At 46.7% G+C, this 24,135-nt stretch overlaps 1 protein-coding gene and 3 long non-coding RNA genes across 5 annotated transcripts in view; 1 reads left to right on the top strand and 3 right to left on the bottom strand.

Annotated features, from left to right (window-relative positions):
• Window positions 1–9,132, top strand: part of HS6ST2 (heparan sulfate 6-O-sulfotransferase 2) — a 185,785-nt gene extending 176,653 nt beyond the window's left edge. Inside the window, exon 2 of the mRNA XM_083486527.1 lies at window positions 2,691–9,132. Within this exon, the coding sequence (XP_083342653.1) occupies window positions 2,691–3,390 (700 nt within the window). The 3' untranslated portion in view covers window positions 3,391–9,132. The remainder of the gene's footprint in view (window positions 1–2,690) is intronic.
• The window catches only part of LOC310698918, a 262,776-nt gene that overhangs the window by 179,175 nt on the left and 59,466 nt on the right, over window positions 1–24,135 (bottom strand). The window lies entirely within an intron of this gene.
• The window catches only part of LOC310698874, a 31,995-nt gene that overhangs the window by 7,081 nt on the left and 779 nt on the right, over window positions 1–24,135 (bottom strand). Inside the window, exons 2-3 of one of the 2 annotated variants that reach the window (XR_014521754.1) lie at window positions 17,028–17,110; window positions 14,275–14,822 (exon numbers count right to left, since the gene is read on the bottom strand). This is a non-coding gene — a long non-coding RNA (uncharacterized lncRNA). Of the gene's footprint in view, window positions 1–14,274; window positions 14,823–16,634; window positions 17,111–24,135 lie in introns of those variants that run through there. The other variant, XR_014521755.1, reaches the window with a different exon arrangement.
• On the bottom strand, window positions 7,528–9,545 carry LOC310698911. Its single transcript, XR_014521813.1, has 2 exons — window positions 8,014–9,545; window positions 7,528–7,973 (listed from the first exon to the last, which is right to left on the bottom strand). It is a non-coding gene; the product is annotated as an uncharacterized lncRNA (long non-coding RNA).

Raw genomic sequence — 24,135 nt, forward strand, 5'->3', positions numbered from 1 at the left:
TTGCCTCATATGCTTTCGAACCTCACGTGCTGGCTTTCTGCCTTGGTTAGCTAGCTGTCTGCCAGCCACTTCTCAGGAATGTAACTTGCCCCTTTTCTATGCATTTTCTCCTGTATTTCTGAAATACTTTCCACAGCTGCCTCTCCTTCTGATCTGCTTCTTCTGTTAAAGCTCATCCAAGCTTGGTTTTCTGTGGAACAGTGACATCTTGAGGTGTGTCCAAGCATTGGAGAAATAAATGGGTGGGAAAGGCTAGAAATATTAAACGTGATTATTTGCCATTTTACTATGGTGGTCTCTAGGGCTTGCTCAGCTGTGATATCAGAGCTCACAGAATTATGCCCCTTCCCTTGGGAGACCCTGGGTTTATTGCTTGTGCTGAATTAACAATTGGTCAAGGATGGGAAAATCTCTGGTTCTCCAGATGCTTCTGAACTGCAGCTCCCATCATCCCATGCCATTGGCCATGTTGCCTAGGGTTGGTGGGAGCTGGAGTTCAACCATGCCTGGCAGGTCAAAGGTTAGTAGAGTGTGGGCACAGTGGAGTTGTGCCAAAGCCTTCGTGGAAAGTGGGCTTTGAGGAAGGAATTTGAGAATTAACAATGTGCAGGTGTTTTGGAAGGCTGTTGTCAGGGAACTGCCATCGGCTCAGGGGCGAGAGGGGAAAAGGCGGGTGGATTACAGAGAGCCCCCAAAGATTGTGGGAAGCAGCACTTCCTCAGCGGAGGAAGGAAGCCACGCCTCTAGTGGGGAGGAGATGCAGGGCTCGGAGGAGGCAAGGCGGTGCCAGGACACCTTGCCTGAGCAAAGCGGGGAGGAGGGAGGTCCCCCGTAACCCAAGCCTTCCTTGCGCAGTGGGCTTCCGCGCAGAGAGGGGAGGCGCAGACTGGGGGTCCAGAAACTACTCTGCTGGGGAAGATTTAAGGACCGCCCACTCTCAGATCCTGCCAGTGAATGAGCAAGACATGGAATAGAGGCGCTCTGTATTCTAAAGGTTTTTTTAAGAAAGCTTTAGAACAGACTAGGGAGGCCTATTGCCTGATTGCTCTTGAGCAACCACCTCTAACAGCTGTCAACAATACTATGAATGTCAGGTCAAAGCTCCTGGAGTCAGCTGCTGCTGCTGCTGCAGAACATGGTGGCGGGGGGGGGGGCAAACTACCACCGGCATATAACACATTGCGTCTGGAATTTGTGCTGCCTGTCCATTGGACACATTGGGCCAAGTTCAAGGTGTTGGCACTAACATAAGCCCCTTGGCCTTATCTCTCATACGTCCTGACTGCAGGAGAACCTCTCCTGCAAGTTCTGAAGGTCTCAGAAGCTCACTCTGCAGTAACTCAGGGCAGGGCTTTTAGCGTGGCTGCACCTGTTCTGTGGAATAGCGTTCTGTGCCTAGCGTTCTTGAGCAGAGCTGAGGAAGCTATTAGCAGTGAATCTGAAACTCAAGCCTCTCCCTGAAAAATCCTGCAGTGTCTCAGAAACCAGTTTTCCCATCCCAGGGTGGGTGCAGCCAGGTGCTGACCACAAGGGCCTTGCCTTTTTATTCCCAGCTCTGCTCTTTGCCTGCCCAGCACTGTTCAAAGCAACAGCTGTTCCTCTTCAGAAGTTCTCCTTGACAACTGAATACATATGTTTACAGCCTGCATAGCTGGTCTCTGGAGCAGCAGTCCAGACCTACTTTGGTGCAAGTTCTGCAAGGCAAGTGACTCACCCTTCACAAGCAGACTGGGAAGTGGGGGGTGGGGTGGGGTCAGAATCTGTGCAATTGCTGCAGGGCTGTTGATTTTTTTGTTTGTTTTTTTACACAAACTTTGGACTTTGGACTAAACATCATGAAGATTCCGCCTTCAAAACTTGATTTATGTTTGCTGTGCTGCCTGTAGAACTGTTCTCTTCTGCAGGGATGATGGGCCTCAGGTCAAGGGTCCAGATTAAACCCTCCAGAATTCTCTTTAGGGTGTCTTTAGGGTACCACAAAACTCTCTTTTTTTGCCTTTCCCTCTTTTCAGACCTCTTCCTCTGGACCCTGTTGTCAGGAGTTGGAGTCAGACGGAGGTCAGCAATAAAACAATAAATGTCAGGCTTCAGGGAATTCGCTTCCTGTGTCAGTGAAGTGAACTCTTTATCCAAGGGAACAAAATCATAACTCTTCCCTGTAGGTCTTGCCCCAATGAAGGTCCCTGCCTTTCCACTGCTCTGTCAGCCTCTGCATGTTTGGGGGGAGGGGAGCTGGCCGTAGCAGGAGGAGGAGACTCACTGAATTCTTCAGCAGCCTGCCTCCTCTCTGTCTCCTGGCCCTCCTCCTCTCTTGCTTGTGATTCTGCACTGCTCTCTGCTGCAGCTGCTTCCTGCTCACTAAACCCTGTTGCCTCTTCAGCTTCTGACACCTTCTCCTCCCAGTCTGGTCCCTCTTCTCGCTCTGACCAGGCATCGTCGACCCACCACCAGTCCCCTGGCTCTGATCCTTCTTCCCCTGGAGGTTCCCTTGGGGGTTTCCCAGCTGGTGCCTCCCACCACTCCTCTGCGTCCAACCAGTTCCTCCAGCACCTCGGATTTGGCAGATGGTAGACCAGGATTACCTTTTCAACAAAGGAACCAAAGAGAGAAAAAAGCTCTTGTTCTTGTAGTCGGATAAAGTGCCATACACTAATATGATTGTAAAATCTCTCTTTGCCTTCCCTCTTCAGAAACTTCTACTACATCACGATCCTCCGGGACCCGGTGTCTCGGTACTTGAGCGAATGGAGGCATGTCCAAAGAGGAGCAACCTGGAAAGCATCATTGCATGTCTGCGACGGGAGATCACCAACTTCCGAAGAGCTGCCCAGCTGTTACTCGGGGGATGACTGGTCTGGCTGCTCCTTGCAGGAGTTCATGGACTGCCCGTACAATCTCGCAAACAACCGCCAGGTCCGCATGCTGGCAGACCTCAGCCTGGTGGGATGCTACAATTTGTCCGTCATGCCAGAAGAGCAGCGGAACAAGGTTCTTCTGGACAGTGCCAAGGAGAACCTGAAGCGGATGGCTTTCTTTGGCCTGACGGAATTTCAGAGGAAGACTCAGTACCTCTTTGAGAAGACATTTAACATGGTCTTCATCTCCCCGTTCACACAGTACAATAGCACACGAGCCTCCAGTGTGGACATTGACGAAGAGACCCAGAAGCACATCGAGGCTCTCAATTTTTTAGACATGGAGCTGTATGAATATGCAAAAGATCTTTTCCTGCAACGTTATCAGTATATGAGGCAGAAGGAGCACCAGGAGGCGAGGCGGAAGCGCCAGGAGCAACGGAAGATCTGGAGAGCTAAGCAGGTCCACAGCAAGGAGCAGAGCAGCACAAATGCAACAACTGACTACATCGGGAGTGTGGAGCAGTGGCGATAATAGCAGGGGGCGAGGTGTGTTTTTAGGGAGATCCAGATTTGAAAAGCCAGGGCAGGGTTGCAAAATAGAGAGGAAGGATGAAGCAGCCAAGCAAATTTGTGCTCCTTTGAGGGCTGGGGAACGGATACAAGACTTCTGGCCTGTGGCCTTTGCCAATGCTTTGTGCATTAAATGTCGTGCCCAGTGTGGGTTAACCTCACCTCTGTGTGTCTCAGATCTGTCCCTTTCTAAAAACAACAAACCATGCTGGCCTGTTTAAGCAGCAATTTTTTGGAAATGATTGCTTGGGCAAAACCAAACATAAAAACTGATTGACATGGTTAAAGCTGAAAAAGTTGGGGAACTTTTTATTTTAATTTTTTTGAGGTGGGGAAAGTATGCTTTTGATGGGCAGGGCATGAGCTGTGGGTTGCCTATCCACCCATTTTGTCTTGCAGGGCTGGGGATTCTGTGGCCTTACAGATAGTCAAGACTACAATTCCCAACATCCTTGACCCATTGGGCCGTGAAAGCTGGTGGGAGTTGGAGTGCAAAGAGACATGGAGGGTGGCAGATGTTCCCTGATCTGTAGCCTTCTGGGGAAATCCCCAACACTGTTCTTTTCAGGCCAACTCAGCCCCTTATCTCCAGGATGAAAGCTTTTTCAGCTTGGCATTAGCCATCAGAGTGACGGTCTGTTCCGTTTGGTAGCAGAAGTTTTAATAAGGACTGCGGTGGCCATAGTGAGCCCCACTGAATACTGTCGTTTGGGGGCCACATTTCTGCTCCACGTCATAAGATCTCATCATATGAGGTTGGACAGAAGAACATTGAGGTCCTTTCCAACTCTACAGTTCTACAATTCTTTGTTATACAAGGTCTGTGGAGCCTGCCTCCAAAGGTAGTTTGGGATGTTTGGGGCAAATAAAACACCCATTTCCCAGAGTTTGGGAGTTCAAGGCATGATAGTCATGATTGTGCTTTGCTAGGTGGCTTCCACATGGGAAACACACAACCAGAATAAAGCATCCCATTGGAATATCTCTCTCTCTCACACACACACACACCCTGTTATTTTATTTCATGAATGTATTTTCATAGGCCAACTGCTTTTAGCACATACCAAATATGAATTCTGATTAACGGGGTGTCTGAAGAAGAAAATACATTGGCTTTTTAACAAAGAATAGAAGGGTTTTGTCTATAATTATTTATAAGTCATTTTTAAAAATCTTCCTACTGCTGTTAATGAATTTTAAGCTTGTTTCATTTCATGTTCAATTGGAGTTGAGAATATTCTCTCAATGATCTGGAGGACATTTAGACTAGCTTAATACAACAACAGAAAAATACTGTTACAGAATTACTTTGTGCAATTGAATTGGAATCTATTTTGAAGATGTTGGGATGGGGAGAGAGACAACTCTTGTATTCCTGTCCAGTTTCAACAACTCTCCTTTCACGTATTTATCTAGCAGGATTTGATCATTTTGTATATTGCTGCCCAGAACGTTTTCGATCGAAGCTGTATTTTTTAAAAGGATTTATTAGGGAGGGGATATGCCTGGACTGGTGGTTTGCTTTTGATCCGCTCTTTCTAGTATGATGCAGAATTTGAGCTCTCATTTTTGTAATATTTGTGAGCCCACCAAGGAGCCCTAGGGGGTCTCCCATCCAGACACCTGCTAGACCCAGTCCTGCTTAGCTCCAGCCTCGGGTGCCTTCAGACTGTGACTTAGGGCCTCATGGTCCTTCTGAGGCTCATAGAGTTGAGAAAGGGAGAGAGGGCTGAGCCACAGACTTTGAAGTAGCCATATTTCTTACATTTGGTGCCAGCTCAACACCAGAATTACTCTTCTGCCGCCACTTGAAATGCTTGCCCTGTTCTAACAAGGGAAAGTCACGTGCAGAAGACAGCCTAAGTATGGATCTTCTTTGCTGGTTTGCGAACAAGTGCTTACAGGTACCTGAAGCAGGTAATAAGCATATGAAATTGCCTTATACTGAGTCTGATTATTTGTTCATCTAGCCCAGAGTTTTCTGCTCTGATGGATTGTGGCTTCCCACAGAATCTGGCTGGCCACTATGTCAACAGGATGCTAGGCTAAAAGTGTCGTTTGTCTGATCTAGCAGGGCTTTTCTCGTGTTCTGTTGGGGTCTTTCCCAGCCCTACTGCTTGAGATAGGCGGTGGTTTTTAATGGTGATGGAACCTGTTACCTTTTGCTCTTCCTCTGTGTGGAGAAGGGCTGTATCCCAGTGGTGGAGCACATTCTCTACATGCCAAAGACCTTTGAACATAGGGAGGTCAAAGGGATTAATCTTTGATGCTCTGAAGAAAACTGCCCTTCATGCCGGAGACTAGGCAGTTTTCGGACATGGTGAGGGACTTGGAGCAAAGGACCTCCATCGTGCCCAAACACCACAGAATAGTCCTGTGAGTTAGTCCTCAGGGCATTAGGTCAGCTAAACCTCCCCTTTTTAAATTACTTTTGAGACTGTGATGAATTACAACTGAAGGGATCTGTGTGCCCCCTGAAACTTTCACAGTGAATGCAAACCGACTGCTATCATAAGAAGAGGCAATTATTAACGATTAACAGAATGGAAACGAAACAAAAAGCATGTTTTAATTGTCTGCAATGAAGAAAGATTATAAATAGATAAGGGTGCTTTGCTTGTTAAGAATTTTGATTTTACATTGTTTTTAACTCTCCATCCCTTTTGAGGAAGTGCTAGCCACAAACGTGAAACTAAGCTCTCCAACTGTGTGTAAGAATGTACTTAGTTAAGGAGACAGACACAATTTTTTAAGGCAGTCTGTTAAGGTGGAAAGTGAGTTCTTAATTAGACCAATGGCACTTAGTATGGAGAAAATACTGTTGAACACCCCATTGACTGTTGGTATCATGCAGCAATTATTGGATGAGCAATCAAAAGAGCTCAGAACTGAGATAAATAAAATGGTGAATGAAAATGTTTTAGAGAAAGGTCAGATTAAAGGAGACATGGAACTTTTGGGAAATAATACTTAGAAAAATCTGCCAGAACATGAAAGTGGAATGGTGAAGTGGGAAGCAGCAGGTGATGAAATGGGCCTTCAAACAGGTGCCTGGAGGAGTGAAACAGTCAAGCAATGGAGTTGTGATTCTGGACGACTGGAATGAAACCATTGGCGGAGAGATTAAGAAACATTCTGAGATGGCAGAGATAAGAGTCTACAATTTGAAATGAATTCAAAGGGGAAAACTATCAAGCTTCTGGTGATGCACTTGGAAAAAGAAGGGAAGAAGTGGAAGTGTTTTACATTAGTAGGATGGCTCGAAATGAAAGAAGTTCTTCTTTTTCTCCTGCTAAACTAGGATGGAAAATTAATGAATATTAATGAAATTAATATTAATGAATATACAATAAATAACTATGGATTGATATTTTAGTATACGATCACAACGGAGAGATTCCTTTATGAATAGAGATTAACGATTTATTGTTTTTTAACTGTGGAAGGGTTGCTGGAATTCCTTGGAGATAAATTAATCATACCGGACTGAAGTCTTGATTTTCAATGATAATACCAATGGGAGAGCCCCCTTTAGACTTTGTGTGGAAGGGGAAATGATTGAACTTGAGGTCTGGGGTTGAAGATTGGGAAAACACCATCTAACAGAACAAGGAGCAGCTAGATATTATCATGGAATACAGCTAGATACCATCCTGAACACTCAGAATATTAAACAATATTTATATATATAATTGACAGGCAAAGAATAAGAAGTTTTCTTTATTTCTTTTCTCTCTTTTCATCTTTTTATTATCTTTATCTTCCTCTCTTCTTTTTCTTTTATCTACTTTGTTTTTCTTTATGTTTTGTTCTGTTCTTTGATGTCCTCTACTCTGGGTTAATGAGGGTGATGGCTGACTGGTGGAGGACCTGTGTGAGAGGCAGGGAAGGGAAGATCTCTCAGAAGGAGAAAAGGAAGCTCCCGGGTGAAAGCTAGGAGGGCCTGCCCCCTTTTGTTTGAGCCAAGGGTTAGGAGGATCTACTTTTGTATTCTCCCCCTCCCCTTTCTCTTTTCCTTTCCTTTTTTCTTTCGTTGTTGTTTTTATTTGGATTTGGGGTTTTCCTTTATTGTATTGTAAGATGAAAAGTTTTAATTAAAAAAATATATGCAAAAAAGAAATTCCAGGGAAGTTGCTGCCATTCATTGTGGACAATACTGCCCTCTGACTCAGAATAAGGCAACTTCCTATGTGCCACTGAGCTCGCCTGCCTCTTCCTCCCCACTTCCAAATTAGATACTAATGTGTTACAACTAGGTCTGGGATCCCTGAGTTGGAGGGTGATCGGGTTTGTTTAACGTGACAAGTCTGCATGTTCCTGCACCTACAAAACTTGGGACCATTGTCAGATACGCTTCTGCCTACCACTTACATGTGAAGTTTCTCCTAGTGAGCAATGCTTTCCAAGGGACTATAGATGACTGTAGGTCTCTAAGCCAGCCACCTTTTGCATCTTGTAAGACATTTGCATCTTAAGAGTGGGCCACTGATTGCATTTAAAAACAGCCACCATAAGTTTCCCAAATGTCTACCAGCACCCAACTAACTCTGGTTGACTGGGGCTGGTGAGAGTTGTCAGCCAAAACCTCTGGACCGCACAAGGTTGGCAAAGGCTGTGCTAGAACTTTAGGATCGTTAGCAGAAGATACAATTTAGTTGCATTTTCTCTGTTGCTGGGAGACCAGCTGGGAGGCAAGGAACTGGACAATTTAATATGCTTGGACAAGGCAAATCTCTATGCAAAAATCTTGTGAATATGATGGTGATAAAAGAACAGGCTCTTCTACTTGATAGTCTAATGAGAACTGATGTTAATTTTGGTCTATGCACTCAGTAGCTGATTTTTCTTTTAATGGCCTGGCTTTACTTAGCTTAACCTTCCATCTGATCTGCAGGGCTGGAGGCACCTGGGGGTGACGTTTCCTTATTTCATGCATACTAAATCTTAACTGGGTTCCTTTTGCACTATATGCCATTTATATGTGAGATTAATCAAGTAAGGCTGAGGGCCCAGCCTATATGAGAGGCTTCACCAAAACAGACATTGCAACAACAATGCTACCCATGTCTTCCTGCTTCACAGAGCAGCCCTAACCATGTCTGTTCAGAATTAACTCGCGTTGAGTTTAATGGAGCCCACACCCAGGACGTGGCTGTAGGGTTAAAGCCTACCTTCTCCAAAGGTTATTGCATCAGGCAATCTTTCAGAGGCCTAGTGGGTTTGCTAAACTTCAAAAATTTACGAGTGGGGAGGGAAAAGCCAGCACCGGCAAAATGCAAAGAATGAGTGTTTAAAATGCAGTCTGGCATTTCCAGTGGAATTCCTTGGTTTTCACAGGGAGGGACAATGCGCTCTTGAAACCAGAGGGGGCTGCCTGTGCTGGGTGTCGGTTTGAAGCACCCTGCCTGATGTAGGAGATGCAACCTCGTTTTTATGCTGTGCTCTGCATGGTTTACAAAATAATAAAATACTAAACCCTTTCCTTTACTTTGTGTATACTGTTTGTTGTATATAAGGGATGTGTGCATATAAGGATTCAATTTTGTCATAACCATGCGGATTCAGTTGCTTTCCACTATAGGCCGCTATCTTGCTGTGTAGTTTTACGATGGCGAAAAAGGGGGTTTGGGAAGGAAAAGAGTTCCATTGACTTTGATTGTGTAATTTAACAATAGAGTTGATAAAATAAACATTAATCGCAGTCTTTTGTTGTGGGTTGATTATTGAAACGACTCCGTCTGGCTCTGGGGTTGTGTTCCAAATCCGCTTTTCTAATCTCATAGCCTTATTTCAAGCAGGTTCATGTTCTTTTCTGTGCTCAAAAGAATCAAAAGGAGTTTTGCTCTGAACTAACAAATGGAAACCCACCAAAGGGGGAGGGATGATGGCATCCAACACAGGAAACTGCCATATACCAAGTCAGACCATGGCTTAGCTCAGTCCTGTCTAAAGCAGGGTTGGGAATTGTTTGTGACTCTCCAGATGTTGCCAGAGTCCAGATATGGCCTCCACGTTGCTCAGAGGACACTGCTTCCCATCTCTGGATGCAAATTTAACACCTTTGCAAGGAGCCCCACCTGGAGACACTGTCCTATTCCACTTTTTGGTGTGCCTCCATCTATAATCCAAAGTCTGGGGAAACTGTATGGGGGCACTCCTGACAAATTCCTGACTTTAGGAAGTGGACCAAGCAAGGGTGGCATTAGAAGGTGGCTCAGCAGTGTGCCATGCTTAATTCCACCACCCCCTTGCTTGCATGGCAGTTTGATACAGTAAACAACAGTGCTAATGAGGTCCCAGCCTCCTGACACCTTAATTTTCACAGAGGTTAGACATTGCTTGAATGCTTGCTTGTTTACGTAGGCCTCTTCCATACTGCTCCTGAAAATCCACATTTTCCAAATCCATTTTGTGCATTGTAGCCTTCTGTGGTTCCATACCAATGGGGGTTGTTTGCTGTTCTTGCATTCTGTTGTGCAAGGGCCATAGGTTCTGCCTATTTCAGATCCTGAGTCATGATGCTCTTTGGAGAAAAACAACACCCATGGACCTTTCCCAAACAGCCCATGAAACCCAATGATCTTTCTATTACTATTTCTGGCAGAAATGAGAATATGTGCACTCTGTTTGTAGGAGACAGACTGAGGATTAAATTTGTAGATTAAGATTTAACTACCTATCCCACATGTGTGGGAGAATTACAAAAGAAAACAGGTTGTGAAAGCAGGCTTTTTAGAAGAGTAAAACACTTGATGTTTTGTAGCTTACTAAAGCTTAGGAACAAGGTAATTACACCTTTTTAACCCTTTATAAAAGAACCAAAAGAAATAATAAAATAAATAATAAATAATAAAATAAAAACAAACTCACCTGGTCCCAGTTGTACAGCTCGGTACTGGAATGACTTTTGGCACAGGTCCATTGCTGACCTCCCCCTCTTCACCCCCATTGAAGAGAATAAACCATGCATTTTTAGTAAGATAAACAAAAAAAGTTTACTTACATTTCAATGCAGACAGCAAATTACAATGCAGGTAAAATAACTTCTCAGGAACAAAATGCAGGCAAGAAACGCATGAGCCAAAAATTTGTTAGCTTCCAACCCCTTCACAAGGACAGAAATGTTCAGTGTTAAAGAGCTACCCTTAAACCAGCTGCCTAATACAGCAGAGGGTATGCAGTTCAGCCTAGCTTTAGTGAAATTGAAAAGGCATTTGGGAATAATTAAATTTCCCAAGTATCTAGCATGGCATTATGCAAATATATGCAATGGACCTGTGCCAAAAGTCATTCCAGTACCGAGCTGTACAACTGGGACCAGGTGAGTTTGTTTTTATTTTATTATTTATTATTTATTTTATTATTTCTTTTGGTTCTTTTAATTTATTATTTATTTATTTTATTTATTGCAGGATTCATAACCAAAAAAGACACTCAAAGCAGCTTTACAAGAATCATTCTTAAGATGGGTCACACAGCCTACAAAGATATGACAACAGGAAATACGGAATATGGAGGAGGAGGATGAAAAAAGCAAGCTGCAGCAGAAATCCTAAAACTTACCATTCTGAAAGTTGCTGGTTAAGTTTCTCTTCCTATAATTAATGTTTCACATGATCTCTTTCCAGGGGTTTGGATGTAAAGCCAGTAGCAGTGACCTCGCCAGCCGCTGCCTTAAACCTTCTTCCCAAAATAAACTATTGTTATACAGTGGTACCTCGGGTTAAGTACTTAATTCATTCTGGAGGTCCGTTCTTAACCTGAAACTGTTCTTAACCTGAAGCACCACTTTAGCTAATGAGGCCTCCTCCTGCTGCTGCACCACTGCTGCGCGATTTCTGTTCTCATCCTGAAGCAAAGTTCTTAACCTGAGGTAATATTTCTGGGTTAGCAGAGTCTGTAACCTGAAGGGTATGTAACCCGAGGTACCACTGCATACCAATCTCTGAGCAGTGAGAGACGCCTGGGGTTCTGGGTGCTTACACACAGGGTTTTGTATCCGTGGAATGAGGTGAAGGTTGTGGTGTCTTTAAGATATATGATTTATTTACATATATATAAAACCCGAGCCTACGGTGGAGGGACTCACAGCATTAACACCCTAACAGATCTTGGTCGCAGCCTTGGATTCCATCACAAACCAAGCATGTCTCTGGGTCCAGCTCCTCAGCCTGCTTTCAGCTTAGCTCTCAGCTGGTGAGGGCAAAAGCCCACCCATTCCCCCCCCCCCCTTGGCACAGATCAACTTCTTTGACCGTGCTCATTGTGGTGCTTGAGGGACAGGATTGGCACCCTTGCTCCCCTACCTCCAATCCCCACAGATAAAGGACCCCAATAACTGGAAGGGCATTGTGCAGAGCAGTGGTTCCCAATTGGGGTTCATGCAACCCACTCGGGGTTGTAGTACCATTCACATAACAAAAACTAACATAGAGATAATCAACATTTTCAAATGTAGGGGGTCCATGGCTTGGCTTTTGAAAAACAGGGGGTCCTCAGTTCTTAGCTAATTGAGAACCACTGGTGCAGACTGACCCCCGCCTCCAAAGTCACAACACCATTATTTCATTTCAGTAACGCGTACGCACAGAGTTGCTGCAGTTACATAAAGCTGCCTTCAGGTGGCTGTCATGCCAAGTTAAATGAAAGGAGCAATTTCCTATGTGAGCATTGCAAGATTCTCACCCACTCACCGTTGTCTGAAGATGATTCACGTGCTTGGCTGCTTCCGTAGCTACAAACCCTGTGGCTCTTGCAAATGCAAGACTTATAAGCAGACACGGAGAGAGACCTGCTTACATCCAACACGGGCCCAAGGACCTCCAGAGGTCACCTTTCAAATGTTCCCACCAGCCTTTTAAATGGGAAATCTGAGAACTGGCAAACCCTCTTAAGTGGAACATGGCTTTGCATGCAAAAGGTGCAGAGTTCAATACCTGGCATCGCCAGTTTTGGAAAAACAAGAAATAGGTAGCAGCAGATGGGAAAGAAGATCTCTCACGTGAAACCCTGGAGAGCGGCTGCCAGCCAGAGCCAACAACAGTGGGTTGGAAGGGCAAACAAGTTCACCTGGGAGGCCGCTTACTGCTTTGGGTGTGCAGGCACAGGAAGGCCTCTAGTTGGGGGAAGAGATTAGCTGTGAATGAGGTAGAGAGCAGAAGCAGAGAGCCAGCATGTAAATCTTCCTTCATGTATAACAAAAGGAGGTTCATGAGGTGCAGACAAACCACTGCACAACCACCCTGATTAAGAACAGTTTGGGAACAAGGTGGGTATCTGCTCTGGTAGCTGCAGAACCTCTGGCCCTCAGGCCAAATGCCCCCCCCCTTGTTTGGTCCCTGGGGCTCTCTGGGAGCTCATGTGCACTGCTGTGCCTGCTTTTGCATCTGCGTCCACCCGCACTGGGAGCTGTCCCAGGAGGGTATGTGGCTCTCCACTCCTGACCTATGAAATGACATATGCAAAAGGGTGTTGCACACCAGACTCAAAACACCTGGGGGTGCTGACCCAGTTTCTCTCTCTCTCTCTCTCTCTCTCAGGGCAGATCCACATTGTACATTTGAAGCACATCCTACACACATTTAAAGCACATGACTTCCACCAAAGAATCCTGGGAACTGTAGTTTAAGGGTGCTGGGAATTGTAGCTCTGTGAGCAGGCTTTGGGTTACTGGCACCTCCTTTTTCTACAAAAACAAAAAACCAATGCTGAAGCGATATACGGCTGCTGTTTGTGAAAGTTCCTTTCAGCCACTATGGCTAACAACTCTCTCTAGACCACTCTTCCTGCGGGGATTTGCCTCCGACCCTTCCCCACATTTTTTCCTTTAAAAAAAAAGAAAATAAATATGCAGAGTGAGTCACCCCAGTTTGCAGAGAGCCCCACACATGAACCAGGAGCGACCAAGCCTCCTCCCACAACCAGTGGGGCTAGAAGATCGTGGGTGCTGCTGCTGCTTTTTACCCCACTCTGAAGCACCACTAGTTTTCAACTCTCCCAGGTACAGCAGCTCAACAGGTGAGATTAGCATCTCTGCCTCACAGCCTGTCTTTTCAGATGTTTCCCCACATCAAGGCAATGCTCTCTGCAGAGCAGGTGGGGCAGCTGGGTCGGAAGCTTCCAGCCAGAGGAGGCAACGCGTCCTCTGGGCATTGCGTCACCCACACAAGAAACCTGTCTGCTTTCCCCAAGAAAAGCAGCTCTTGGGCACCCTCTACTCTACTTGCTCTTGGGCACCCTCTACTCCTCGGTTGTCAGTGTGCTTTCTGCCACCATCTGCAGCTTTGAATGCTGCTGATTCAGTCTCAACCAGGCTGACTTCCTGTTGGAAGGGAGTCTGGATGCAGGGACCATGGAACTTGTGGTCCTCGGGATATTGCTGAACTACAACTCCCATCATCCTGGCACTGATGGGAGGGGGAGTCCAGAAACATTCGCAGTGTTCTCTGTCTCCGTCTTAATTCTCGCAAATGATGAAGAAACCTGTCGAACTGGGGCTGCATCACTTGACAGCACTGTGGGTATGTTAGGGTTGCCAGGCAAGAGCATTTCAGAACCCGCGATTTCAAGGGCCTGAACTTGGGACCTCAGGGCAGCCATTCGGGACAGAGGTTGGCAGGAAAAGGGGAGCAGGGAGGGGATGAATCCACATGACTGAAAGATGTGTTTTTAAAAAATACATCCCCAAAACATGCATACCAAGCAAAAAGGAGTTTTCAACTCCCTTTCCTTCTGAAAAGCTGGGGTGTATTTTTCAGGGTAGGGAGCCTGCCCCCATTATGTGGCCTTCACTTGCTCCCAGCTGCAATCTGAAGTGATGCCATCAAGACAAAGCTCTGCTACCCACCTGCTGCTTGTGAGTTCATTTGTTACAGGAAGAGGAGAGGATTCCCTGAGCAAATAACCAGACTAAAGCTGCAGCCCGCCATTAATTTTATTGCTGGCAAGTTCAGGTGATTCAGCTGCTGTAAACAGTCTTGAGATGATGGTGATTTTGCAAGCTTAGCTTTGCAAGCATTATTCATTGTTGATGTTGGTTGTTATTTCACAAGCTTTGATAGCTCCAGGAAAGTTCAGTGGGTGACTAAGACTAGGAGCATTTTTGCACAGCTTTGGGTGGTTATTGAATGATGGCCCTTCCTGGAGAAAGTGGAGCTCTGCCTCCATTGCACATGATTTGAGCCCCTGCAGTAGAGGCTCTTGCTCTCTATAGCTGGAAGCTGCAAATGGTGACGGATGCACCCACGAGGAAGTTATTGAGGCACACCACTCTGGCGATATGTGAAATCTCTGAAGTCCAGTACCGAATTTTCAGGAATTGAACTCATTCATTCATTCATTCATTCAATATCAGTATGTTTCTTGTGACCCTTCAATCACATTCCCCAGGATGGCCTGCAAAATGAATAAAACAATTAAAATACAAATACAAAATTGTTGGGATACTGCCAGGGAGATAAAGTCCATCATGGCCCCCAAGCCGTGTCCAGACGTCCATCGACCTCCCGTAGAGACGCAGTATCAGCAAATAGCAACAAGAGCTTCCAGAAATCGCTTGTGACATTCCAGAGCTCATGCACACTCTATCAGCAGATAATGCACAGCAAAAGTCGCACTCAGGAGAGCATTATTTACAAGTTTTATTCAGCGTTGATCAGAACAAAAAAAATGACTGCCTGCTTCAGTGTCTCCAGACACAGAGAGAGAGAAACGAAAGCAATAGAAAACATAAACTTCCTGTGAACAGGAAATGCGCACACTCTGTGACTCACAAAGCCTGCTCCCTTTTAAGGTGGAACGGAAATATCCTAACAAAAAAAACAAATATTAAACTGAAAGCCACAAAATCGTAAGAGCAACGTAGCATTGCACGCCACCCTCAGTCTCCAAGGGGTGCAAGATTCCAAGGGTTCCAGGTGCTTACCCAGGGTTTGCTTTCCTTGGAATGAGGCTCAGTGGAGACTGTGGTGTCTTTATGACATATGGCTTATTTGCACATATATGCAACCTGATACTACCATGGAGGGGCTCACAGCATTAACACCCCAGAAGGTCTTGCTTCTCCCATAGCCACAGCGCTGGATTCAAGAAGAAATCAGGCATGGCTCTGCCTCCCAGCTGCCCAGCCTGCAGTGTGCTTACTTCCAGCCTCTACCTCGCACACACAACTCTCAACTCTGGCTTTTGTCTTTATAACTGCCAGCAAGTTGTGCAAGGGCATCCCACCCATTTGCTGTCTGTCATGGAGCCACTTCCTTTGTTACCTTAATGGCCCCTACCTAGAGGGCCATTACCTCATCAGGAAACTAGCCTGGCTTTTCCAGGAATTGAATCCATGCTGGTTCCAGGAATTAGAAGGGGGCTCAAGCATACAGCCTGCCCAACCCCCTTAACACTAAGAACTGAAATTGTATATTTTGGGGGAAATAGGGAGACACCACTGAGAAGGCGCAGTTCTGGTAACTGCATGCTTCACCTCAGTCAGCAGGTGACACTATTGAAATGTCAGGCACCCCCCAACCTGCAGCCCTCCAGATGTTTTGGCCTACAACTCCCATGATCCCTAGCTAACAGGACCAGTGGTCAGGGATGATGGGAATTGTAGTCCAAAACATCTGAAGGGCAACGGTTGGGGATTCCTGGGCTAAGTCCTTCCAATGTAAGGCAGTCCTTCCAATCCCTTGAGCATAAACTGTGAAGGGCTTTAAAGGTTGAAAGAAACAACACTTTAAAATGGACCCACAAGCTGTCTAGGTGTAGTTGATCCAGGGCAGGTGTATTATGAGCTAAATTTTTATATTTTATAAATTTTTATATTGTCTTATGCAAACCACTATAGGGTTTTTGTTTATGATGATTAAGCAGCACAGTACATAAACTCTAAATAAATAACACTCCATTCCAGTTTGTAAATCTAGGGCTGTGAACCAACCATATATTGAAAGCACATCCTTTCCCCACTCGCCAAAGAATATTGGAAACTGTAGTTCACTCACAGGGCTACAATTCCCAGCACCCTAAACAAACTACAATTTCAGTGAGGGGAGGGGAGGATGTGTTTTACAAACATCTGATGTGATCAGAACTCACATTAGTTTCAAACCACCTTCAGAGGCTGCCCCGTAGGTAGCGCTGTGGCTCCTCATCCCCACCCCTGACACTGCTCCACAATCTTGCTGCAGGAACAGAACAATTTATGCATACAACCCTGCAAAATGTGCTTGGCTTGCCAATCCTCTTTCCCCCCAGTTGTTGTGGAAGTTCTTCTTCTGATGCACAGGACCAGCTGCTCATGCCCTGAACTGCTCCACAGACTCCGACTCCAGACTGGGCCACAGATAGTCCCTTAACTGAGAGGCACTGCCAGGTCCAAGCACATCCCAACAAAGGCCCAAGTGGCACAGTGTGCTATTGGAAATGAGTGCTTGGCTTCCACAAGGGTTTGGCTCTCTGGCTGTTCTCCCCAGCATCAGGAACACACCAGGACGTCTAGCACATTCTCCGCCACTTGTGGCTCCTACCCAGCCAGCAACACTTGTTGGGTGTGCTGCAGAAAGACCCACACCAAGCTGCTCTTCTTATTTTTAGAGTTGACCTTACATCGGGGTTAGCCATTCATCTGCCTGTGGCCAACAAGGTGTGAACCAGTTCCGCAAACCCAGCTGTGCCTGCTTGTCTCCCTGCTGAGAGAAAGAGAGACAGGGAAAGGCAGACATTCTTATTCTTGGTTCAGAAATACTGGTGAAGTTTTCATTTGTTTCTGAGCATTTGTGCCTGGCTCTTGAGATCGCTTGTGCAAAACTTCAAGAGAATAGAATCATAGAGTGGGAAGAGACCACAAGGGCCATCGAGTCCAACCCCCTGCCAAGCAGGAAACAGCATCAGAGCACTCCTGACATATGGTTGTCAAGCCTCTGCTTAAAGACCTCCAAAGTAGGAGACTCCACCACACTCCTTGGCAGCAAATTCCACTGTCAAACAGCTCTTACTGTCAGGAAGTTCTTCCTAATGTTTAGGTGGAATCTTCTTTCTTGTAGTTTGGATCCATTGCTCCGTGTCCGCTCCTCTGGAGCAGCAGAAAACAACCTTTCTCCCTCCTCTATGTGACATCCTTTTATATATTTGAACATGGCTATCATATCACCCCTTAACCTCCTCTTCTCCAGGCTAAACATGCCCAGCTCCCTTAGCCGTTCCTCATAAGGCATCGTTTCCAGGCCTTTGACCATTCAAATCAATGAATGGCAATCAAACACAAGCATTTGATATGGAGGGAGGTATTTTGTAAACAGCTGTGAGGTTTTATTCCGTTTTGCAAATAAACCACTCTGAGGTTTTTATTTAATCAAGCTGTCTAAAAGTCTTGTGGATATAAATAAATAAAATAAGCAAACTTCCCTCCCGAGAAGGAAGCTTTTAATTACACTTGCAGTAGCCTCCACACACTTTGCCTGTTTGCACTGGACAGTTTGGTGATGCAACTGGTGTTTCAGGATAAACAGGGGTGGTTGCGAAATAACTATGAATCAGGTTGGGTGGGGAGGCTTTCAACAGTATCCTCCAGATTGTCCATAAAGAGGGAGTGAGCAAAATATTTGTTTTATGACACTTATATTTCACCCTTCCTCAAAGGAACTTGTGGTGGTATACATGCTTTTCTCCTTCCCCACAATTTGCCCTTACCACAAACCATGTAATTTGTTGTTTGCAATTTGTAGGTCAGACTGGGAGATTGCAATCAGCCCAGTGTCACCCAGTGAGCTTCCTTGCTAAGCAGAGATCTGAACTCGGGTCTCTGCAATCCTGGCCCAACTCTGGCTCTCAGGCGGACAACTACACGGCTGGTGTGGAATCAGCAGCTGCTAGATATTAAGCCACACCAAAGTGTCCCTGAAAACTAGGTCATTCTGGAGCCTTGCAATAATGACACAGCACAGGTTGAAGTGAGTTAAGGGATTGTTATCCCAGGATAGCAGAAGGTGTCAAGAAGAAACCCAGCAGCTCTCTCTCTCTGTGTGTGTGTGTGTGTGTGTGTGTGTGTGTGTGTCTCTCCTCCCCCCCCCCCCATTAAGGTTTTCCTCCTTCACTGGAACTACATCAAACTGTTGGTGCTCACCACAGGCACCTGTGCAAACATGCCGTGTTTGTTTCTGGTCTTAATTTTGCTGATTACACCTCGGCAGGGCCTTGCAACATGGCTGGTGCTCCCAGGTGGAACTCCCCTGAGGAAGCGGAACTCTTGTAATTATACGCAATGGTCTTCTTATTCGCAGTTAAACAAAATGCCCACACGGGAGCTGGATGTCATGAAGGATCGTGCAGGCTGCAGCCACAAGGAACAACGACAATCCCTCCTTCTCCATGGTTGTTCCGCCTTTATTGTGGCATTTCTGCCCCACCTTTCTTCCAAGGAGCTCAAGGTGGCCCATGTGGCTGAGAGGGGATTTGAACTCCGGTCTCCCAGGTCCTAGCCTGACACTCTAACCACTAGGCCCCCACTGGGTTTCTAGTATGTCACAGGGCAGGGTCAGATTGGATAACTTCCCTTTCACCATTGAAGTTAATTTTAAATAAGTATAAGCCATCTTTCTGGACCCAAAGTCACTCCATTTATTTATTTATACTTTATACAGTTTGTTCAAAACAGGCATACAGCTATTATTTTGCCATAAAAATAAATTCTTCACAACAATTGAAATGCTGAAGAAAAATACCTCCGCCCCCAAAATCAAAAGTAGACCAGCACCACCTAAAAATGTTTACACCCCGTTTTTCTTTCATAACAGAGCTCAAATTGGCTTAAAGTGCGGCAGGGGATCCCCGTGTGGCCCCCCATCAAGGCACTGACCAGACCCAAATCTGTTTAGCTTTAAGCAAGTGGGCTGCAAAAAATGCCCTCAAACTACAGATGGACTTTTGACAGGCGCAGCCTGTCATCAGCACCTAATTCCTGCGCTCGAAAGCTTCCACTAGCTTTCCAGGCCAACATTAAAGTCCGGGTGGTGCTGTGGGTTAAACCACAGAGCCTAGGACTTGCTGATCAGAAGGTTGGCGCTTCGAACCCCCATGACGGGGTGATCTCCCGCTGCTCGGTCCCTGCTCCTGCCAACCTAGCAGTTCAAAAGCATGTCAAAGTGCAAGTACAGTGGTACCCCGCAAGACGAACGCCTCGCAAGACGGAAAACCCGCTAGACGAAAGGGTTTTCCGTTTTGGAGGCGCTTCGCAAAACGAATTTCCCTATGGGCTTGCTTCGCAAGACGAAAGCCCATAGGGAAATCAACGGGGACCTCTTTTAAATGCTAGCGGTGGGGAGCAAAGCCTTCCCCCCCCCCGGCCTTCAGAAGAGGTCCAGGAAGGCTGGCGGGGCCGAAAGGCTTTGCTCCCCAGCGCCAGCATTTTAAAAGCAGTCTGGGATAGCAGGGAAGCGCTTCCCGCTATCCCGGACGGCTTTTGAAGGCAGGAGAGGCATGCTGGCAAGTCTCAGCCAGCAGCGGCAGCGCTGCCGCTGCTGGCGGAGCGCTCCGCGAAGCCTGGGCGCGCTAATGTCAGCGCGCGCAGGCTTCGGCAGGCGCGCAAGTCTCCGCCAGCAGCGGCAGCGCTGCCGCTGCTGGCGGAGTGCTCCGCGAAGCCTGGGCGCGCTGATGTCAGCGCGCGCAGGCTTCGGCATGCGGGCAAGTCTCCGCCAGCAGCGGCAGCGCTGCCGCTGCTGGCGGAGCGCTCCGCGAAGCCTGGGCGCACTGATGTCAGCGCGCGCAGGCTTCGGCATGCCGGCAGAGGTCCGCGAAGCCTTGGCCGGACAGCTTTTGAAGGCAGGCGGGGGGAGCAAAGACTTTCGCCCCCGCCAGCCTTCAGAAGAGGTCCAGGACCTCTTCTGAAGGCTGGCAGGGGGCAAAAGTCTTTGTCCCCCCTGCCTGCCTTCCCAGGGGCTTTTAAATCGCCCCGGACAGCGGAGAAGTCCTCCGCTGTCCCGGGGCGATTTTAAAATGCCGCCCGCCAGCATTTTAAGATCGCCCCGGACAGCGGAGAAGCCCTCCGCTGTCCCGGGGTTTTTTAAAATGCTGGGGGTGGGAAGAAAAGCCCTTGTCCCCGTCCCCCCAGCCTTCAGAAGAGGTCCGGGGACAGACTGTCCCCGGACCTGGTCTGAAGTCGGTTTCCCTAGGAATGCATTAATTGATTTTCAATGCATTCCTATGGGAAACCGTGCATCGCAAGACGAAAAACTCGCAAGAAGAAGAAACTTGCGGAACGAATTAATTTCGTCTTGCGAGGCACCACTGTAGATAAATAGGTACCGCTCCAGCGGGAAGGTAAATGGCATTTCCGTGCGCTGCTCTGGTTCGCCAGAAGCGGCTTAGTCATGCTGGCCACATGACCTGGAAGCTGTACGCCGTCTCCCTCAGCCAATAAAGCGAGATGAGCGCCGCAACCCCAGAGTTGTCCATGACTGGACCTAATGGCCAGGGGTCCCTTTACCTTTATTAGTTTACAAGGCCCTGAACAACCTGAGTCCAGGATACCTCAAGGACTGCCTGATCCCCTATAACCCTGCCCAATCGCTGAGGGCTTTGGGAGAGCTGTTGTTCGTGGTCCCCATGGCTTGGAGGCGTGACTCATGAGAGCCCACGAGGAGCCTGCTGAATCTGCCCAAGGGCCGCAGCATCCTGGTGGCCCCAATGAAAAGCCCACAAGCAGGACCTGACAAGAGCACCTTCCACTCCTGCCCCCCCCCAAGACTGGTATTCAGAAGCATTACCGCCTGCAAAATGCCTACTGTACCCACCAGGAGCCCTGCATTCAATATTAGGGGCCCACTTTTGTGGGATTCCCTTCCAGTTGAGGTCCCTTCTCCTTGTTTAATTTCTAGCACCTACTGAATATTTTTTCATTCCTGAAGACATTTTAACTGAAGTCTTATTTTATCATTCTGACTGATATTTCTCTTTTCTGTATTGTATTTTTCGTATATTGCTCAGAAACTATTGTAGCTAAGCAGTATATACACTGTATGAGTAAAATTGATCTGGGACACCCTTCCACTTATTATTTATATTGTGCCTAAAATATTTTATTATTATTTAAAGTATTCCTTAGCTCCCTTGATCAGAAAGGACTCCAGAGCAGTGTTCAGTACTGAGATTAAGCAAATGCTGCATACTTAATTCGTCTCAAGTAACCACCATCCCATGGACCTATATGCACAGTCACATAGTCACTCGCAGAGATGGGGAGCTTGAAAGAGTAAGGGAAACCCACCTTCTGCTCTGATTTACACCCTGCACTTGCCTTGCTACTGTTTTGGGCTTCTGCAGATTCATATCTGAATCTCCAAAGTTCTTGCCAAAATATTACAACTCCTACTTTTCCAGACCACTGACTTTGCTGGCTGGATTGTTGATGGAAGTTGCGAGTCCAGACCTGGGATAGCTCAGTTGGTAAAGCATGAGACTCTTCATCTCCGGGTCGTGGGGTTGGGGAAAAGATTCCTTCATTGGTGTAGGTGACTCTCAGGGTGCCTTCCAACTCTATAATTCTGTGTTTCTAACCCCTGGAGGGCAGCTGGTTGGGTACACTTGGCTGCAATCCTGTCCAGGACAATTTAGAAGATCGTTAAAACAGCTGCCTGTAATTCTGAAAGGATCCAACTCCAAGCATGGCAGACTTTGGGCAGACCCCTGCAGCCTGCCAACCCCAAGCCTGTGCTTCAGTATTTATCTCAAGCCCCTCTTTACAGCATTTCATCAAACCAATTGCAAACTCCATAACCGTGCTTAGACTATTGCTCCCTATTTTGCAGCCAGAGCCCACTTCATCAACCCAAAATGGTGTGCCCTTTTGTGCATAGCTGGAACTCTGGAAACAAAGTTGCAGGTACACACCCACCCACCCTGTGCTCCACATGGCAGATCTAACCAAACCATTACAGCATTATTAATTGGAAGAAACAAACCAAACATTTTGCCTAGAAGCAGCAAAAAGCTATAAAGCGGGCAGCTAGGAATCCGTTAATTTGCCCAGCGTGTGAAGAGGGAACAGCTGTTCCTGGAACTGACTGTCCCTGCATGACCTCTGCCTATGCAGGACAGGAATTCCAAACAGTGACTGAATTCTACGCAGTTTGCTACACACACCAAGGAGTAATCTCATTATGTCTGATGTCCGCAGAGTCTCTTGGTGTGTGTTTTCTTTCTTTCTTTCTTTTCTTTCCTTCCTTCCAGCATTCCATTTTGCTGCATGTCATCTGGTATTAGAAATTTGGTGTACCAGGTATATTTCAAGCCTAGACCCACTCCATTCAATACTAGCTTTTGAATTAGCTTTCAGGCCCTCAGGATTTTGACTGCCTTGACCCAGGTACCCATAATTTGGGGAGGTACATTCCCACTCCGAAAACACTTAGTGTGGTCCAGCTGAATGAATGCTGCACTTGCTGGCATTGAAATAGGCAGAAACGGTCATTTTCCTAGAGAGTGCTCAGAAAGTTTCTAAAGCAGGGTTCAGCAAACTTATTCAGCCGTGAGCAGGTCCATCGTCCCTCAGACCATGTGGTGGGCTGGACTATATTGGGGGGGGGGGGTGAATGAACAAATCCCTATGCCCCACAAATAACCCAGAGATGCATTTTCAATAAAAGCACACATTCTACTCATGTAAAAACACGCTGATTCCCGGACCGTCCGCGGGCCGGATTGAGAAGGCGATACGGCCCACAGGCCTTAGGTTGTCTACCCCTGTTCTAAAGCCTTGAAACCTTTTCGCTTAAGAGCACCTGAAAACACCTGGCTTTAGTTCTAAATCTGGGCACAACTTCCAGAGTAAAACTGCTTAAAATAAAATTTAGCAGCAAATTTGGTTCCGTAGAATTTGGACTCAATCAAGACTGGGTGGGCATTGTTCGCCTGAAAGAAAGTAACAGCCTTTGTCCCTCTTTAGGTATTAAATCAGCACTACAAGAAGGTATTCTCACTATTCTCATCCGAGAGGGAGGGGTCTTGTCGTTTGGGCAGCCCAGGACCTCCAGACACCTTGCACCCTGGGGATGTCACTTTGGTGCTGATAAGGCAGAGGTCTGACTTCACCCCCAGAGTGCACTCCATTGTCTCTTGAGACAGATGGATGCGAACAATACTGGCTCCAGCAGAATGGAGACAGAATGATAGGCAGAATACACATCGCTGAACTAAATGGGCCAGCAGCCTGGCTCAATTTGAGGCAGTTTCATGCGCAGCAGCTGCCTGCTCTTGGTCCCAGATGTATGGGCCAAACTGCCCATGAATGTGTATTATCTAGTAACTCTTGATAGCCCCATCTTCCATGAATTTATCTAATCCTCTTTTAAAGCCATTCAAGTTGGGGGCCATCACTACCTCCCCTGGGAGCAAAGCTGACGCTGCGCTGTGAGAAGGAGGACTTTCCTCTGCCTGTCCTGAATCTTCCAACATCCGGCTTCATTCCGAGCACCTGTGAGGAGTCTAGGCAAGGTCGATGCATTTCATTTTCTTTCAACATTTGAAATGAGAGTTTGTGTGCAAAAAGCTTGAGAATCTAAAAAACAAACAGTAATGGTACCACAACTCAGGTCCACCTACATGAGACCTGAAATTATTCTCTCTCTCTTTCTGCCCCCTTCCACAGACACTACCTGTTGATGCTGCGTTCCAGCAGAGTATCCTTTGGGGCAAACATGTGGGAATTCCTGGGCAGCTGAGC

The sequence above is a fragment of the Podarcis liolepis genome, assembly GCF_965112155.1.
Source record: "Podarcis liolepis genome assembly, chromosome: Z".
Taxonomy (NCBI): Eukaryota; Metazoa; Chordata; class Lepidosauria; order Squamata; family Lacertidae; genus Podarcis; species Podarcis liolepis.